The 19,537-nt window shown below is 40.9% G+C and overlaps 1 protein-coding gene across 1 annotated transcript; it reads right to left on the bottom strand.

The window, feature by feature from the left end:
* Positions 1 to 17,610: 17,610 nt before the first annotated feature.
* On the bottom strand, positions 17,611 to 18,945 carry drd6b (dopamine receptor D6b; the record flags this gene model as incomplete). The annotated part of the gene is made up of 1 exon (XM_084160814.1): positions 17,611 to 18,945. One exon carries the CDS (start codon positions 18,943 to 18,945, stop codon positions 17,611 to 17,613), a length of 1,335 nt encoding a protein of 444 aa, XP_084016940.1.
* Between the last annotated feature and the right edge of the window lie 592 nt (positions 18,946 to 19,537).

Raw genomic sequence — 19,537 nt, 5'->3', positions numbered from 1 at the left:
GAGAACGGTGAGGAATCAGCCCAGAACTACACGGGAGGATCTTGTCAATGATCTCAAGGCAGCTGGGACCATAGTCACCAAGAAAACAATTGGTAACACACTACGCCGTGAAGGACTGAAATCCTGCAGCGCCCGCAAGGTCCCCCTGCTCAAGAAAGCACATATACAGGCCCGTCTGAAGTTTGCCAATGAACATCTGAATGATTCAGAGGAGAACTGGGTGAAAGTGTTGTGGTCAGATGAGACCAAAATCGAGCTCTTTGGCATCAACTCAATTCGCCGTGTTTGGAGGAGGAGGAATGCTGCCTATGACCCCAAGAACACCATCCCCACTGTCAAACATGGAGGTGGAAACATTATGCTTTGGGGGTGTTTTTCTGCTAAGGGGACAGGACAACTTCACCGCATCAAAGGGACGATGGACAGGGCCATGTACCGTCAAATCTTGGGTGAGAACCTCCTTCCCTCAGCCAGGGCATTGAAAATGGGTCGTGGATGGGTATTCCAGCATGACAATGACCTTAAACACACGGCCAAGGCAACAAAGGAGTGGCTCAAGAAGAAGCACATTAAGGTCCTGGAGTGGCCTAGCCAGTCTCCAGACCTTAATCCCATAGAAAATCTGTGGAGGGAGCTGAAGGTTCGAGTTGGAGAAGATCTGCAAGAGGAGTGGGACAAAATCCCTCCTGAGATGTGTGCAAACCTGGTGGCCAACTACAAGAAACGTCTGACCTCTGTGATTGCCAACAAGGGTTTTGCCACCAAGTACTAAGTCATGTTTTACAGAGGGGTCAAATACTTATTTACCTCATTATAATGCAAATCAATTTATAACATTTTTGACATGCGTTTTTCTGGATTTTTTTGTTGTTGTTCTGTCTCTCACTGTTCAAATAAACCTACCATTAAAATTATAGACTGATCATGTCTTTGTCAGTGGGCAAACTTACAAAATCAGCAGGTGATCAAATACTTTTTTCCCTCACTGTATGTCAACTTCTGACCCATTGGAATTGTGATACAGTGAATTATAAGTGAAATAATCTGTCTGTAAACAATTGTTGGAAAAATTACTTGTGTCATGCACAAAGTAGATGTCCTAACCGACTTGCCAAAACTATAGTTTGTTAACAAGAAATGTGTGGAGTGGTTGAAAAACAAGTTTTAATGACTCCAACCTAAGTGTTTGTAAACTTCCGACTTCAACTGTATATGTCTCCAGGCACCTGCTGTTCTGCAGGATGACTCTGGGTAAGTCCTTCCTGCAGTTCAGTGCCATGAAGTTGGCCCACTCCCCTCCAGGACACCACTCTGTCACAGGGAGGCCCAGTGTCAACGGACTGGCACTGGCAGAGTTTGTCATCTACAGAGGTGAGCAGGTATGGTAACTAGCGGCTTTGGCAACTGCTTTAGTGTGCGACTTTCATTTTGACACTTTGAGTCAACTACTGAAGTCGCAAGTGTCACTGGATTGTCATTTCCTGTCACCAGCCTTACACTACATGTGTTATACTGCTCCTCGTAGACCTAATGTGGTAGTTGGATGGTAGCATGCCCTTAGGACTACCAAGCAGTTCAAATTGGGTTGATCTGACACCTCTGTCATTCGCTCCTCTCTAGGCCTATTCAGAGTATTTGATCACCTATCAGATATTAAAGCCGGATGCCTCTGCGGATGGATAGAAGTGGTACGGAGGAGGGAAGCACAACAGGTGAATTGTAAAGAAGAACCTCTCAGCCTGTTTCTGTTATGTTCGGTGCAGCAACGGCTTTACTAAATGCATGCACAAACAATACTTTTTTGTTCGTTTTTTTATTTTTGTTTGACGCACTTTATTAACCATATGGGTGTTGTTGTGAGTGTTTGTCTTATTTTAATGGTACTGTATCCATTCTAACAAAGACTGTGTAGGTCAACTACAGCTAGTTCAAGTCGAACACTGTAATTTAAAAAGAAGTATGTGTTACATTAGAGCACATTTATTTTATGAAGACAATGTGTATATTTGTTTTACTAGACTAGAATCTATTGACATTTTTATGCCAACTAGTCCTAGGTCTGAGTTATTATAAATGAATGACCTATGTAATATCTCTTCCAGCTAAACCAGCAGTCAAAATCGGTGTTTTCAAAGTCTGCCTTGTGGGGATGTCTGAGTCGTATTCATTAGGGCACATCGTAGCAAAACGTTTAAAAAAAGTTGTGCAATGGAAAATGAAAATGAATGTTTCTTATTGGACAAGCCTAGGTGGGTTCAGTCGGTTTTCATCTGTTTGGTGCCTATTCCTAGTAAACACAACCCTGGCTTATTTATCCAGTATTGTAATCAGCAGCTGGACATGGTTTAGATTATTATCCAGTTAGAGGGTGAATTGTTTGGTCTCCATAGTGACAGTTAAAACATTAGGATCAGTGTCCTTTCATTCAGTAATGGTGGCCGCAGCAATTCTCAATTTGTCTTTGTCATTGTCTACAAAGGGCTTCATTCAAATTGTCATCATCTTTACAGAGGAGGATAATTAAAGTCTTTGTTGCTTTGAAAACGGTTTGTTTTATACAACACACAGGGGTGACTCAAGAGACTGTGCAGTGAAAACAACACGTGTAGTTTATGTACCTGTTTCCCTGTCCTTAGATTGTTTGTATGAACCCTGTCAGTCATTTGAAATAATGTGAAGTTAATTGACGCTAATATGCGGTTGTGTAATGTTCTCGCAGCATGTTGTTGGTTCTGCATGGTATTCCTGTCTGGTTACAGCACGTTGTTGGTTCTACATGGTATTCCTGTCTGGTTACAGCACGTTGTTGGTTCTACATGGTATTCCTGTCTGGTTACAGCACGTTGTTGGTTCTGCATGGTATTCCTGTCTGGTTACAGCACGTTGTTGGTTCTACATGGTATTCCTGTCTGGTTACAGCACGTTGTTGGTTCTACATGGTATTCCTGTCTGGTTACAGCACGTTGTTGGTTCTACATGGTATTCCAGTCTGGTTACAGCACGTTGTTGGTTCTACATGGTATTCTTGTCTGGTTACAGAACGTTGTTGGTTCTGCATGGTATTCCTGTCTGGTTACAGCACGTTGTTGGTTCTACATGGTATTCTTGTCTGGTTACAGCACATTGTTGGTTCTACATGGTATTCTTGTCTGGTTACAGAACGTTGTTGGTTCTGCATGGTATTCCTGTCTGGTTACAGCACGTTGTTGGTTCTACATGGTATTCTTGTCTGGTTACAGCACGTTGTTGGTTCTGCATGGTATTCCTGACTGGTTACAGAACGTTGTTGGTTCTGCAAGGTATTCCTGTCTGGTTACAGCACGTTGTTGGTTCTGCATGGTATTCCTGTCTGGTTACAGCACATTGTTGGTTCTACATGGTATTCCTGTCTGGTTAACTCTCATTACGGAGATGTCAGGTTTGAACAGTTGGCTTTAGTGCTTCTTGGATCTGGGTGGGAATCATCTTAACTCAAACAGCCACATCTAAAATAAATGAGCTATTTGTGAATCCTTGGATGTAAGTTATTTGATGTACTTTAAATAATTTGTTGTATAGTTACATATAGTCAATTCTGCAACAAACTATGCTGTGTCTGATATCCCAAGGTTTTTGTAGGTGGTGGAATAACTATCATTGTTAACTAATACGTTTTCGCTTGTCAGTGTGATGCCTCCAAAGGTTGTTTCTTCCTTCATACCTAATGCTTTCCTTCCAGTGTTTTCTTTAAAAGTTGTTGAGTATCCAATAGATTACACTGTATCACTCTTCAGTTCAATACGTTTTTACATGCAAGAGAATACATTTGGGCCATAGGAGTGGGCTTGTTGAAGTTTTATGTAGTGGAACCTATTGTCATATTGGAATTGATTGTCTGTCAGCTTTGGTTATCTGGGCCCTGATTCTGGTGTAGGTCCTGCATTCATTATATTTCACTTTACAGAGTATCCATCACTGTCTGGACTTTGGAGATAGATGTATTGTCCAATGATAAAGCGTGTATGTTGTGTGTTGGAGACAGATGTTGCGTTGGTGACATGTGATACAGGTATATGATAAAATGACAACATTCTCCTCTAACTATTCAGCCTTCAACCTTCATTAACAATTACACCTCCTACACAAAGAGGACATCTTAACAATAAAACATTCCACAATCCCACACAGCACAGAGGTGTACTTCAGCTCATTGCATACCACTTCCTCCATGTAGTGGTTGTGTCACTGTCTGCCATCCAAATGTTGCTTTTCAGGACTGGAAGAGGAGATGAAGTCAGGCTGTGTTTTGTTGCATTTCCCTTAGTCACAGTGTTTGGACGTTCACTTACTCATCACGTCTCTTCAGTGTGACTGTGCTTAGGGGTTAGCAGTCTAGTAGATGAATAAACCTTTTTCAATCTATCAAATGTATAAATGTATATATATAAATGTATAAAAAAATTAAAATGTATGCACTCACTAACTGTAAGTCGCTCTGGATAAGAGCACCTGCTAAATGACTAAAATGTAAATGTAAATAAAGCCTTTTTTACATTGGCAGCTGCCACAAAGTGCTTTTACAGTAACCTGGCCTAGACCCCAAACAGGAAAAATAAATAAATGCACAACAAAAGGATGATACTTTCCAGGTTTGTTGTGCAAACACTTTGAAGGCCTTTGTAGATCTTCAGATGTAAAAAAAAAAAAAAAAAAAAAAAAACTGAATAAATCTATCAAATCTATTTTTAGGATATTCTCATAATTATTAATGATTCATTCATAATTATCCATAATCATGGTAGCATCTGCATTCACATAGAAGTGTTCAGAAACATCTTCTATTCTTATTTACAATAAAAGTGACTCCAAAATGACACAATACATTCACTATTCACCATTCATTTCTATTGGGCACAACATCATCCGAAACACACTTTGTAGAGTAAGAAGCTTGATGTATTCATTGTGTGCTAGGAATACGGGACCAGAAACGACTTTAATTAAGATACTATAAGTGAATTTGTCCAAATACGTATGACTTCTTCAAATGGGGGGACCACTATAGATGCATAAAGTGCTTTCCTTTCTAAACGGTAAAACAGAGATGTATGAAAATACCCTCAAATAAAAGGTGACATTCCATACTGTCGCCTCATGTGAAACATTTGATCTCAAATCCAAAATGCTGGCGTATAGAGCTAAATAAAACTACAAAAATAGCTTCACTGTCTATAAACATAGGGGGGGGAGTGTATATGCAGGCAGCAGGGTGCTGACATGAATGAATGTGACTGTTAGAGTCTTTCTTGACCATCAAACCTCTAAGAGTAATGACCACAGAGCACTTGGTGCAATCAAGGAGCTCCATCAGGCCCCGTTCACCATGATTAGACAGAGATGGAGCGCTGGATACTGTCCCCAGAAAGCCCCTGCCCAATTCATTTCTGACCTTAAAGAGGTGTGTGTGTGTGTGTGTGTGATGGTCCCCTGTAGCTCAGTTGGTAGAGCATGGCGCTTGCAACACCAGGGTTGTGGGTTCGTTTCCCATGGGGGGCCAGTATGAAAATGTATGCACTCACTAACTGTAAGTTGCTCTGGATAAGAGTGTTTGCTAAATGACTAAAATGTAAATGTGTGTGTGTCTACCTGTGTGTAATGAAAATGGATTTTGATAATTTTTTTGCCGCTTGTCCAATGCAGGTGTTTCATAGCAACAATATCTAATCTAATCACTGTCTGTCTTCCCATTAATCTGATGGAAACACAGATGTCTCCTCTCACATCCTGTTCCCCGCTACTTTTCATCGTCTCACGTCTCTCCTCTCGCTCTCCTCTCTCTCTCTCCTCTCTCTCGCTCTCTCTTTCTGTCTCTCTCTCTCTCTCCTTCTCTTTCTCTCCTCTCTCTTTCTCTCCTCTTTCTTTCTCTTTCTCTCCTCTCTTTCTCTCTCTCTCTCTCTCTCTCTCTCTCTCTCTCTCTCTCTCTCTCTCTCTCTCTCTCTCTCTCTCTCTGTCTCTCTCTCAAATTAATTTGGTTGGAGGCATGTGATTCTCATTTGCTGAAGGGTAAAAAAAAGCCATTCAACCAGTTTTGGAAAGAGAAAACAGAACACTGTGCCATTGCACTCCATTGCAAAGTGCAAGGGTGCCAATACATTACAACATAACGTACATGGTACTTACATGGAGGGCTCAACACAAGACTGGGTGCAAGAAAAAGGCTTTTCAAGGTTTTCAACTGTACTGTGAAACGTGCATAAACATAGCAGAATTCAGATATGACGTCATTGTTTTAGCACTATCCATTGAGTTTTTAAATTACAGTGCGTTATATGGTTAAATTAATCAATAAATCAGCACAGTCTACATTTTCGGTTTTTATAATCGCATTTTAAAGCTAAAATTGCGATCATGTATACTCTGCTAATGACCATACAAAAAAAGACTAACGGAAAACATGTACAACACGGCAAACTTAGCAAAACGATTCCATAAAAAGGTTACCATGCCAACACACAATATAAATGGGTTGAAAATGTAATTTACTTGTTGGAGACTTTACCTGTAATATTTCACATTCAGAGGGGGATCTGTCTGTCAGATCACAATAGCTATCTTTTAAATCTCTCTGAATAATGTATGGTAACAGAGTAGAGTACTACGACTAGAGCCATTTTTCAAACTGACGTTTTGTCATTGATTGACAGCTATTACACAGGGCTAAAAAAAATGAGAGGGAGAGAGAGCGAGAGAGAGAGAGAGAGAGAGAGATAGAGAGAGAGAGAGAGAGAGAGAGAGAGAGAGAGAGAGAGAGAGAGAGAGAGAGAGAGATGAAACAAACACTTATTTTCAATCCAGCATCTAAACAAGGTCACTCAATAACAAAGCTACAGTAAAATAAACCACAAAAACAACCATGGTTTGAATTAATATCACATTTCTGTATTCAAAAGACCTTGAGAAGTTTTCGAAAGAAATCAAGAGAAAAAGCACAGATACGTTTTTTTCAGTTGTAAATCAAACAAATTCACATGTGAAGACCAAAGTTTTTTTCAATTTGAACTTATTTTTTAAACGTGCAAGGATGCAAATATATTACAATGCAACTGTACAAAGTATTTAGCAAAATCCATTGTTTTGCCTCTAGTTTTATTAATAAATGAAAACGTTAAAATAATGTACAAAATTCTGGCTTGATGTTGTTGCCCCAGGCTTGTCTATAGGCTATGTACCTGAGCTTACTGTATTAAGCCCTACCCCAAGTTAAAATATATATATATATATATATACAGTGAGGGAAAAAAGTATTTGATCCCCTGCTGATTTTGTACCTTTGCCCACTGACAAAGAAATTATCAGTCTATAATTTTAATGGTAGGTTTATTTGAACAGTGAGAGATAGAATAACAACAAATACATCCAGAAAAACGCATGTCAAAAATGTTATAAATTGATTTGCATTTTAATGAGGGAAATAAGTATTTGACCCCTCTGCAAAACGTGACTTAGTACTTGGTGGCAAAACCCTTGTTGGCAATCACAGAGGTCAGACGTTTCTTGTAGTTGGCCACCAGGTTTGCACACATCTCAGGAGGGATTTTGTCCCACTCCTCTTTGCAGATCTTCTCCAAGTCATTAAGGTTTTGAGGCTGACGTTTGGCAACTCGAACATTCAGCTCCCTCCACAGATTTTCTATGGGATTAAGGTCTGGAGACTGGCTAGGCCACTCCAGGACCTTAATGTGCTTCTTCTTGAGCCACTCCTTTGTTGCCTTGGCCGTGTGTTTTGGGTCCTTGTCATGCTGGAATACCCATCCACGACCCATTTTCAATGCCCTGGCTGAGGGAAGGAGGTTCTCACCCAAGATTTGACGGTACATGGCCCTGTCCATCGTCCCTTTGATGCGGTGAAGTTGTCCTGTCCCCTTAGCAGAAAAACACCCCCAAAGCATAATGTTTACACCTCCATGTTTGAGGGTGGGGATGGTGTTCTTGGGGTCATAGGCAGCATTTCTCCTCCTCCAAACACGGCGAGTTGAGTTGATGCCAAAGAGCTCCATTTTGGTCTCATCTGACCACAACACTTTCACCCAGTTCTCCTCTGAATCATTCAGATGTTCATTGGAAAACTTCAGACGGGCATGTATATGTGCTTTCTTGAGCAGGGGGACCTTGCGGGCGCTGCAGGATTTCAGTTCTTCACGGCGTAGTGTGTTACCAATTGTTTTCTTGGTGACTATGGTCCCAGCTGCCTTGAGATCATTGACAAGATCCTCCCGTGTAGTTCTGGGCTGATTCCTCACCGTTCTCATGATCATTGCAACTCCACGAGGTGAGATCTTGCATGGAGCCCCAGGCCGAGGGAGATTGACAGTCCTTTTGTGTTTCTTCCATTTGCGAATAATCACACCAACTGTTGTCACCTTCTCACCAAGCTGCTTGGCGATGGTCTTGTAGCCCATTCCAGCCTTGTGTAGGTCTACAATCTTGTCCCTGACATCCTTGGAGAGCTCTTTGGTCTTGGCCATGGTGGAGAGTCTGGAATCTGATTGATTGATTGCTTCTGTGGACAGGTGTCTTTTATACAGGTAACAAGCTGAGATTAGGAGCACTCCCTTTAAGAGTGGTGTGTTCCTAAAAGACACCTGGGAGACAGAAATCTTTCTGATTGAGAGGGGGTCAAATACTTATTTCCCCCATTAAAATGCAAATCAATTTATAACATTTTTGACATGCGTTTTTCTGGATTTATTTGTTGTTATTCTGTCTCTCACTGTTCAAATAAACCTACCATTAAAATTATAGACTGATCATTTCTTTGTCAGTGGGCAAACGTACAAAATCAGCAGGGGATCAAATACTTTTTTTCCTCACTGTATATACATGTAAAAATGGCCCCAAATCAAATTTAATCTTCATATATTCTCTTGCATTTTGTCTGCGTTTCAGTTTTCCAAAAATGATTCCGTCTAGGATTTTGTAATACTTCCTTATTATTTATATATTCATGGTGTAATTTGGTTTTCAGGGTAGGGTGCCTCATTGTTATCCTCTCAGCAGTATGTCTGTAGGATCTAATTGGCAAGTGTAGCAGCAGGTTCAGAGATGGGTATAGAGAAACTGGTGGAGCCCACATGGGGAGAGCTGTCAGTCATCAGCACTTCATCACTATTCCTCCTCAGACCTCTGCTACGGCGGAGAAGGCTCGTCCCTCTCTTTTCTCACTCCTCTTCTCTCATCTCTCTCCTCTTTCTCTTCTCCTTTTCACTCTCGTCTTTCTCTCTCTCTCTCTCTCTCTCTCTCTCTCTCTCTCTCTCTCTCTCTCTCTCTCTCTCTCTCTCTCTCTCCCCCTTCCTCTTCCCTCCCTTCCCCTCCATTCCTCCTCTCCTCTTTCCCCTGCCAGGAGATTAACCCCCCTGATGATGCAAGGCTACAGTGGATGAACAGATTGTGATGCTGATTTAAGATGGGTGTATGAGCTGTTGATTGGTGGCTATTAGAAAGAGGCACTCAAGTACACGTTTTTGACGTGTTTCCATGGAGACTTCCCCCTTTCACACAACCAGAATAAGATATTTACTATTATTGTAGGCACACTGTGGAGCCCAATACTACTTTGCTTTACCATTGAACCTTTCCCTTAAAACGATTAAAGCTTCACTTGTGACACATTGCCTCTGGCTGAATAAATGAATCATAGACATTTCTAAGTAACTCTGGGTGGTTGTCGTGCTTTAATAGAGACTCAGGACATGATGTTCACACTGTGCTCCAGTAAAACTGATTCCCGGATAAAGTCCAAACGAAGCCAACTATGGAAGGAGGAGAGGAAGGAGAGAATCCAATTATAATACTGTAACAACAACAACAAAAATCACAAATGCAATTGTCAAGAATGTACCATTTAGAGCAGGACTGCCCAACTCTGTTCCTGGAAAGCTACCGTTCTGTACGTTTTTGATCCAACCCTAATCTAGCACACCTGATTCTAATAATTAGCAGGTTGATAAGATGAATCAGGTTAGTAACACATGGGGTTGGAGCGAAAACCTACAGGAGGGTAGCTCTCCAGAAACAGGGTTGGGCAACCCTGCTTTAGAGTTTTCGAATATATCTTTCAACAAAGCCATGAACAGAAATGTATTCCAACAAACCGCTTGTGGAGAGCAACACTCAATTGAAATAGGTTCCATTCCGAAATTTACATTTTAGTCATTTAGCAGACGCTCGTATCAAGAGCGACTTACAGTTAGTGATTGCATAAATTTTTTCATACTGGCCCCCCGTGGGAATCGAACCCACAACCCTGGCGTTGCAAGCACCATGCTCTATCAACTGAGCTATAGGGCTATACTACATCTTCTGTGCAGTAAAACCTCTGGAGGAAATGTCATGGCCACCTTTAGAGAGCAATAAACTATTGGTTGACACTCTGACTATTATGGCAGTCTATACTTCAATTAAAAAGGATGCTTAATATCTGAGATGAAAAACTGAGTGTCATACTGTATGTAATTGAATTCCATTGGTTAGAAAAATGCATTTCACCACAGTTATTGGTCCTTAGGCTTTGTGTCCCCTGTTCATAGTCACGTAGAGTGCTTTAGAACAGCACTGTGCCTCAGCTGTGTGTGGGCAGTTACTTCTCCCAGACCATTTCTTTAGACCATGGATAGAATAAATCACTTTATCCCTAAAAAATGTTTTATCTGATCAGACAAAGGAGGAGGAAAAATACTTTGCCTATTGGTATGCATTTTTGTGTGGAACAGTATGGCGTAAACTGTATACAGGGCCTTCAGAAAGTATTCACACACCTTGACTTTTTGCATATTTTGTTGTGTTACAACCTACAGTGGGGGAAAAAGTATTTAGTCAGCCACCAATTGTGCAAGTTCTCCCACTTAAAAAGATGAGAGAGGCCTGTAATTTTCATCATAGGTACACGTCAACTATGACAGACAAATTGAGAAAAGAAATCAAGAAAATCACATTGTAGGATTTTTAATGAATTTATTTGCAAATTATGGTGGAAAATAAGTATTTGGTCACCTACAAACAAGCAAGATTTCTGGCTCTCACAGACCTGTAACTTCTTCATTAAGAGGCTCCTCTGTCCTCCACTCGTTACCTGTATTAATGGCACCTGGAAGACATACAAGACCACTGATAATCTCCCTCGATCTGGGGCTCCACGCAAGATCTCACCCCGTGGGGTCAAAATGATCACAAGAACGGTGAGCAAAAATCCCAGAACCACACGGGGGGACCTAGTGAATGACCTGCAGAGAGCTGGGACCAAAGTAACAAAGCCTAACATCAGTAACACACTACGCCGCCAGGGACTCAAATCCTGCAGTGCCAGACGTGTCCCCCTGCTTAAGCCAGTACATGTCCAGGCCCGTCTGAAGTTTGCTAGAGTGCATTTGGATGATCCAGAAGAGGATTGGGAGAATGTCATATGGTCAGATGAAACCAAAATAGAACTTTTTGGTAAAAACTCAACTCGTCGTGTTTGGAGGTCAAAGAATGCTGAGTTGCATCCAAAGAATACCATACCTACTGTGAAGCATGGGGGTGGAAACATCATGCTTTGGGGCTGTTTTTCTGCAAAGGGACCAGGACAAATGATCCGTGTAAAGGAAAGAATGAATGGGGCCATGTATCGTGAGATTTTGAGTGAAAACCTCCTTCTATCAGCAAGGGCATTGAAGATGAAACGTGGATGGGTCTTTCAGCATGACAATGATCCCAAACACACCGCCCGGGCAACGAAGGAGTGGCTTCGTAAGAAGCATTTCAAGGTCCTGGAGTGGCCTAGCCAGTCTCCAGATCTCAACCCCATAGAAAATCTTTGGAGGGAGTTGAAAGTCCGTGTTGCCCAGCGACAGCCCCAAAACATCACTGCTCTAGAGGAGATCTGCATGGAGGAATGGGCCAAAATACCAGCAACAGTGTGTGAAAACCTTGTGAAGACTTACAGAAAACGTTTGACCTGTGTCATTGCCAACAAAGGGTATATAACAAAGTATTGACAAACTTTTGTTATTGACCAAATACTTATTTTCCACCATAATTTGCAAATAAATACATAAAAAATCCTACAATGTGATTTTCTGGATTGTCTTTTCTCATTTTGTCTGTCATAGTTGACGTGTACCTATGATGAAAGTTACAGGCTTCTCTCATCTTTTTAAGTGAGAGAACTTGCACAATTGGTGGCTGACTAAATACTTTTTTTCCCCACTGTACATTTAAAATGGATTAAATTGAGATTTTATGTCACTGGCCTACACACAATACCCCATAATGTCAAGGTGGAATTATGTGTTTAGAAATTGTTACAAATTAATACAAAATGAAAAGCTGAAATGTCTTGAGTCAATAAGTATTCAACTCCTTTGTCATGGCAAGCCTAAATAAGTTTAGGCGTAAGAATGTGCTTAACAAGTCACATAATAAGTTGCATGGACTGTGTGCAATAATAGTGTTTAACATGATTTCTTTATGACTACCTCATCTACAGTGGGGAGAACAAGTATTTGATACACTGCCGATTTTTCTGGTTTTCCTACTTACAAAGCATGTAGAGGTCTGTAATTTTTATCATAGGTGCACTTCAACTGTGAGAGACGGAATCTAAAACAAAAATCCAGAAAATCACATTGTATGATTTTTAAGTAATTAATTTAAATGTTATTGCATGACATAAGTATTTGATCACCTACCAACCAGTAAGAATTCCGGCTCTCACAGACCTGTTAGTTTTTCTTTAAGAAGCCCTCCTGTTCTCCACTCATTACCTGTATTAACTGCACCTGTTTGAACTCGTTACCTGTATAAAAGACACCTGTCCACACACTCAATCAAACAGACTCCAACCTCTCCACAATGGCCAAGACCAGAGAGCTGTGTAAGAACATCAGGGATAAAATTGTAGACCTGCACAAGGCTGGGATGGGCTACAGGACAATAGGCAAGGAGCTTGGTGAGAAGGCAACAACTGTTGGCGCAATTATTAGAAAATGGAAGAAGTTCAAGATGACGGTCAATCACCCTCGGTCTGGGGCTCCATGCAAGATCTCACCTCGTGGGGCATCAATGATCATGAGGAAGGTGAGGGATCAGCCCAGAACTACACGGCAGGACCTGGTCAATGACCCGAAGAGAGCTGGGACCACAGTCTCAAAGAAAACCATTAGTAACACACTACTCCGTCATGGATTAAAATCCTGCAGCGCACGCAAGGTCCCCCTGCTCAAGCCAGCGCATTTCCAGGCCCGTCTGAAGTTTGCCAATGACCATCTGGATGATCCAGAGGAGGAATGGGAGAAGGTAATGTGGTCTGATGAGACAAAAATAGAGCTTTTTGGTCTAAACTCCACTCGCCGTGTTTGGAGGAAGAAGAAGAATGAGTACAACCCCAAGAACACCATCCCAACCGTGAAGCATGGAGGTGGAAACATCATTCTTTGGGGATGCTTTTCTGCAAAGGGGACAGGACGACTGCACCGTATTGAGGGGAGGATGGATGAGGCCATGTATCGCGAGATCTTGGCAAACAACCTCCTTCCCTCAGTAAGAGCATTGAAGATGGGTCGTGGCTGGGTCTTCCAGCATGACAACGACCCGAAACACACAGCCAGGGCAACTAAGGAGTGGCTCCGTAAGAAGCATCTCAAGGTCCTGGAGTGGCCTAGCCAGTCTCCAGACCTGAACCCAATAGAAAATCTTTGGAGGGAGCTGAAAGTCCGTATTGCCCAGCAACAGCCCCGAAACCTGAAGGATCTGGAGGTCTGTATGGAGCAGTGGGCCAAATATCCCTGCTGCAGTGTGTGCAAACCTGGTCAAGACCTACAGGAAACGTATGATCTCTGTAATTGCAAACAAAGGTTTCTGTACCAAATATTAAGTTCTGCTTTTCTGATGTATCAAATACTTATGTCATGCAATAAAATGCAAATTAATTACTTAAAAATCATACAATGTGATTTTCTGGATTTTTGTTTAAGATTCCGTCTCTCACAGTTGAAGTGCACCTATGAAAAAAAATTACAGACCTCTACATGCTTTGTAAGTAGGAAAACCTACAAAATCGGCAGTGTATCAAATACTTGTTCTCCCCACTGTATGTACCCCACACATTGAAATATCTGTAATGTCTCTTAGTTAAGCAAGAAGGAAACTGCTCTGGAATTTCACCATGAGGCCAATGGTGACTTCAAAACAATTACAGAGTTTAATGGCTGTGAAAACTGAGGATGGATCAACAACATTGTAGTTACTCGACCACAATACTAACGTAAATGACAGAGTGAAAAAAAGGAAGCCTGTACAGAATAAAAAATATTCCAAATCATGCATCTTATTTACATAACGCACTTAAGTAAAACTGAAAAGAATGTGGCAAAGAAAGGAACGTTATGTCTTGAATACAAAGCGTCATGTTTGGGGCAAATCCAACACAACACATCACTGAGTTCCACACTTCATATTTTCAAGCATGGTGGTGGCTGCATTATGTTATGGGTATGCTTGTCATCGGCAAGGACCAGTGTTTTAGGATAAAAATTAATGGAATAGAGCTAAGCACAGGCAAAATCCTAGAGGAAAACTTGGTTCAGTCTGCTTTCCAACAGACACAGGGAGACAAATTCACCTTTCAGCAGGCCAATAACCTAAAACACAAGGCCAAATATACACTGGAGTTGCTTACCAAGACAACATTGAATGTTCCTGTGTGGCCTAATTACAGTTTTGACTTAAATTGTCTTGAAAATCTATGACAAGACTTAAAAATGGCTGTATAGCAATGATCAAAAACCAACTTGACAGAGCTAGAAGAATTTAAAAATAAGAATGTCCAAGTATTGTACAATCCAGGTGTGCAAAGATCTTAGAGACTTACCCAGAGAGACTCACAGCTGTAGTAGCTGCCGAAGGTGATTCTAACATGTATTGACTCAGGGGTGTGAATGAGATATTTCTGTATTTAATTTTCAATAACTTTGCACACATTTCTAAAAACATGTTTTCACTTTGTCATTATGGGGTATTGTGTGTAGATATGTGAGGGGGGAAAATCGATTTAATCGATTTTGAATTCAGGCTGTAACACAACAAAATGTGGAATAAGTCAAGGGGTATGAATACTTGCTGAAGGCACTTTACATGCAGATGCAAAGTATTTAGGACTGTGTGTTGGATCAAGAATCACACTGGATTTTTAATACTTCTTATAATAAAATCCTGTAACACTACTGTGTTTGAAGATGCTACTATTTCAATGTTTATGCATTTTCATTCTCATTGCTTTAATAACTCGGCTACCATGTTTAACACAATGGCTTACTCAAGCTGACATGAGAAAACAGAATATCACTTCGAGTAGACTTCTCTTGTGAATATTAGCAGATCTTTACAACATTTGTCAGCTTAAATCATGTTTCACACAAGTAGGTGCTTCTCCAGAACACACATCTGGTTTATCCTTGTACTATAATGACATAACAAGGGGAAATGTGAATACTTGAGGGTATGTGTGTGTTCTGTCTGTAATGTAAGGGTTAAAAAATTCACCTCACTGGAATCCAATTTATTGTCCAGTGTTACTGCCAACATTATATCCTTTAGATTTTCTCTGAATCACCATGGTAACTACAAGAGTCACTTAACTGAAAAGAACTGCCCATAAGGATCCATGTATATATATTGACTTCACCCTCTTGACCGCTCATTTAGTTTTTTTCACATTATAATCTTCTCTGTGAATTTTTTTGCAAGAGGCGGAAACATATTATCGAGGTGAAATCTATTCTTTGAGCAACAGGTGGCAATGAGAAAAGGCATGTTGTGAATCAAACAGCTGTCATATTTTTGCCACCACAGCTCCTGTACAGAGTGATAATGCATCTGCAGGCATTCATCATCACATCATCCCTGCAATTTCACTCACTTCATCACAGCTCAGCCCAGCCAGCTGACAGACAGAGAAGCTTTCAGACAGTCCCCGTTTCTGAAAAAATAAAGCAGCTTCTGTGCTTTGTTCCATAGAGATGAAAGCAGTAAAATAGCTTTCAGGGACAGTTTTGTTTGTTCTATGTCTTGAAATGTTCACTCTCAACTGACACCCTGTCGATTAAGTGTGCTTCTGAACATCCAAAAATGCTTCAAAGGTTTGCTGAACCACAGCAACAGTGACAGACAAAAAGGAATAAAATAACATTAAAAGCCCTTGAAGTGTAGTTTAATATCTCACCAGTGGAGATTTTGAGGGATGGAAACTTAGCATGAGGAATACTGATCAGTTTATTAGAGATTCAGGAAATGAGTTTGGAAAGGTAATGTATGTGAGGGTAATGCAAAATAAAGAGCAGCTAATAAAAACGTTTCGCTTTACGAAGTGGCACACTGGCAGTCCTTGTTCACTGAAGCGTCTCAGAGAAGGAGTGCTGATCTAGGATCACATCCTGCCCCCTCTTATTCATTATGATATAAAAGGCAGAACTCCTACTTTGATACGGTTTGTGAGTACAGGCCAAGTTGTACTCCCACTGACACAGATTAAGCCTGGTCTTGGACTAAAAAGCACACTCTCCATTGCCCGGGAAACTGGCCCTTAAGTGTTTACCTTGGCTACCTTGACAAAATTATGGTCATCAGATTACAGACACTTTTGAAAAACTAAATGATTATATCTTGGATTACTTTTAGATTCAGAAAGGATGTTTACGAGAGAAAAAAATACATGACAACTTTCTGTTTTCTCAATGACATTCAAATCAGTATTGAAAAAAGGTGCAAGTTGAAGTTTGTTCCACCTGAGAGAGTCCGACCACAAGTCAGAGACCACTATGATGACACACCTAATGATGACCACCAATCAGAGACCACTGTGATGACACACCAAATGCTTTTGATGGATCCTTTTTGTCTTCTTCTAATGCCGCTTAAAGGGAAAGTAATCCCAAAGTAACTGAGTAATCAGATTACTTTACTGAGTTTGGGTAATCCAAAAGTTATGTTGCTGATTACAATTTTAAACAGGTAACTAGTAACTGTAACAGATTACATTTAGAAAGTAACCTACCCAACCTTTGATTGTTTTTAATCCATCTGTTTTGCAAACCTGTGCTCTTTACTCTCTACCTCTTTCCTGGAGTGGGTATGCTTTCATAGTTAAACCTGCTGCTACATTCCCAAGAGAACTACCTCAGAATTGCCACTGCAATGAAACAGGCAATTATCTGTAATTATACTACTTGGTTCCTGTATCTTACCATATCAAAGACTCACTCACCCAGACATGATGTCTCTTTAATTTCATTTGAGTGGCATGGTATTAACATACACAATTTATTGTACTAACGTAATTACATTTTGTTATAAATTGTAAAAATAACAGAAAAAAAGAAAAAAAGCAATTTATTGATCAGTTTTTTTTTTTTTTCATCTTCAACTCAATCACCTGAGGTTTGTACCAATGCTTTTATATACACTGATAGACAGAATATTGTACACTATAGAACCATGTGGAGATCCGAAAATAGGTATAACAGTGTACTGTATATCAAATATAAAAAAGACACAAAGTTATCAAAAGGTGAAATGCCTGTCAGTGTCAGTAGACTAGTTTCACATATCCTCAATTTGACCTGGAATCACGCAACACTCACTGGGCCCAGTTGAGGGGAAAGGTATCATATCTAAGGATATTTCTTCTTCACATTCAAACTGCAGTATTTCAGGCAGGATAAGGTTTCTTTGGTTATGTGAAGTATCGGAGATAATGGAGACTTTGTCAAACGGTACGTCCAAGTCTTCACCGTGTGAGACCGTGGGCTGGCGTTGTGCACAGTGCGCAGAGGCAGTGATATTTGTGTCTCTCTGGAGCGTAGTGTCGTGGTGGTAAGACACCAACTCATTGCTGAAATTGACAGCTTCTACAGTAGAACTGGAACAGTATCTATTGCAGCCTAGAATGGTGGAGAATGCTTTTCTGAAATCAGCATTAAATGCGTATATGACTGGGTTTAACGATGAGTTGGCCCATCCAAACCACACAAAAATGTTAAAAGTGGCGTTACTTACACACAGGCGGTCACCAACATTGTTAATGTCACAAAAAGGAACTATGCAGTTGACCACGAAAAAAGGCAACCAGCAAAATACAAACACTCCCATAATGATAGAGAGTGTCTTTAAAACTTTCGTTTCTTTTTTGAAAGTTGTTTTTAAGGAGTTTGTTTGCTCGGTTGCTTGCTGATTGTTCTGTGCGTGTTCCACGGCTCTCTCCAACGATGATATTCTCCGGATCTGGGTTTGCGCAATCCGGTAGATCCGTGTGTAAGTGCCAACCATAATAACGACTGGAATGTAAAAACTTATCAAAGAGGAAGATATGGCATATGTGCTATTCAAGCTTGCGTTGCAGTCCACGATTTCATTAGTGTCGTTCACTGTTACATTTTCCTCCTCTGCTTTGTGCCAATTGAGCTGAACGGGAATGAAGGAGATCAGAATGGAGAGGGTCCATGCCACTCCGATCATAACGAAGGCAAACCTCTGGGTCATTTTACGTTCATATCGAAAAGGGCTCGAAATTGCCCAGTATCTGTCCATACTTATTATACAAAGATTGAGAATCGACGCGGTGGAGCACATGATGTCAAAAGCTATCCAGGTATCACAGAAGCTGCCGAAGATCCAGCATCCGGCCACCTCAGACATAGCTTTCCACGGCATCACAAGAACCGCCACGAATAGATCTGATACCGCCAAGGAGATTACAAAAAAGTTGGTGACTTTAGATCGAAGGTGTCTAAATTTGATCACCGCGGCGCACACGAGTGTATTCCCAAGAAGCGTTGAAACGATCAGGATGAACAGGACGCACCCGGTGAGCGCGCGGACGCTGCGCCCGGAGCTGTCCGTTTCAGCACCTGCGGTTTCCTTGTCAGATTTCTCCATTGACAACTAATTTCTGCACATATAAAAGTTTGCGTCTTCTACAGTTGGCGTTCAGCACACAGTGTTGGAGACCCCACTTGCGGATTTGGGCACTCACGCAGTAGCTATTTCTTAAGTTGCTTAATGTTTCTTTAAATATAGCATAGCTACATCATAAACAGTATGTGGGCCAATTTAAGAGGCTCAGTTATAAGAATCGCAGTTATTTTTCTTACTCTGATCCAGTAAAACATTGTCCATGGTCGTGAATAGGCGCACTGCACATAACCTATTGTGCACGATCGCGCCTTTTTTTGACAGTGAATGAGTGAATAGTCTCCCTCAGTGCTTGATGATAGCAATTAAGACCCTCCTCTTAACAATGAGGTATGACGAAAACATTTGAATGTTTTTTGATCAGGGGTAATACCATCAACAGTAGTAAATGCAGTTAATGACGGCCCATGATAGGGATTTACATGACATTTTAGTCATTTAACAGACGCTCTTATCCAGAGCGACTTACAGTTAGTGCATACATTATTATATTTTTTTTTCATACCGGCCCCCCGTGGGAATCGAACCCACATCCCTGCCGGCCATTCCCTCCCCT

This window comes from Coregonus lavaretus, assembly GCF_964263955.1.
Source record: "Coregonus lavaretus genome assembly, chromosome: 1".
In the NCBI taxonomy this organism is placed as follows: Eukaryota; Metazoa; Chordata; class Actinopteri; order Salmoniformes; family Salmonidae; genus Coregonus; species Coregonus lavaretus.
The sequence above is the reverse complement of the archived record's forward strand: the minus strand, read 5'-3'. Positions and strand labels throughout refer to the sequence as shown.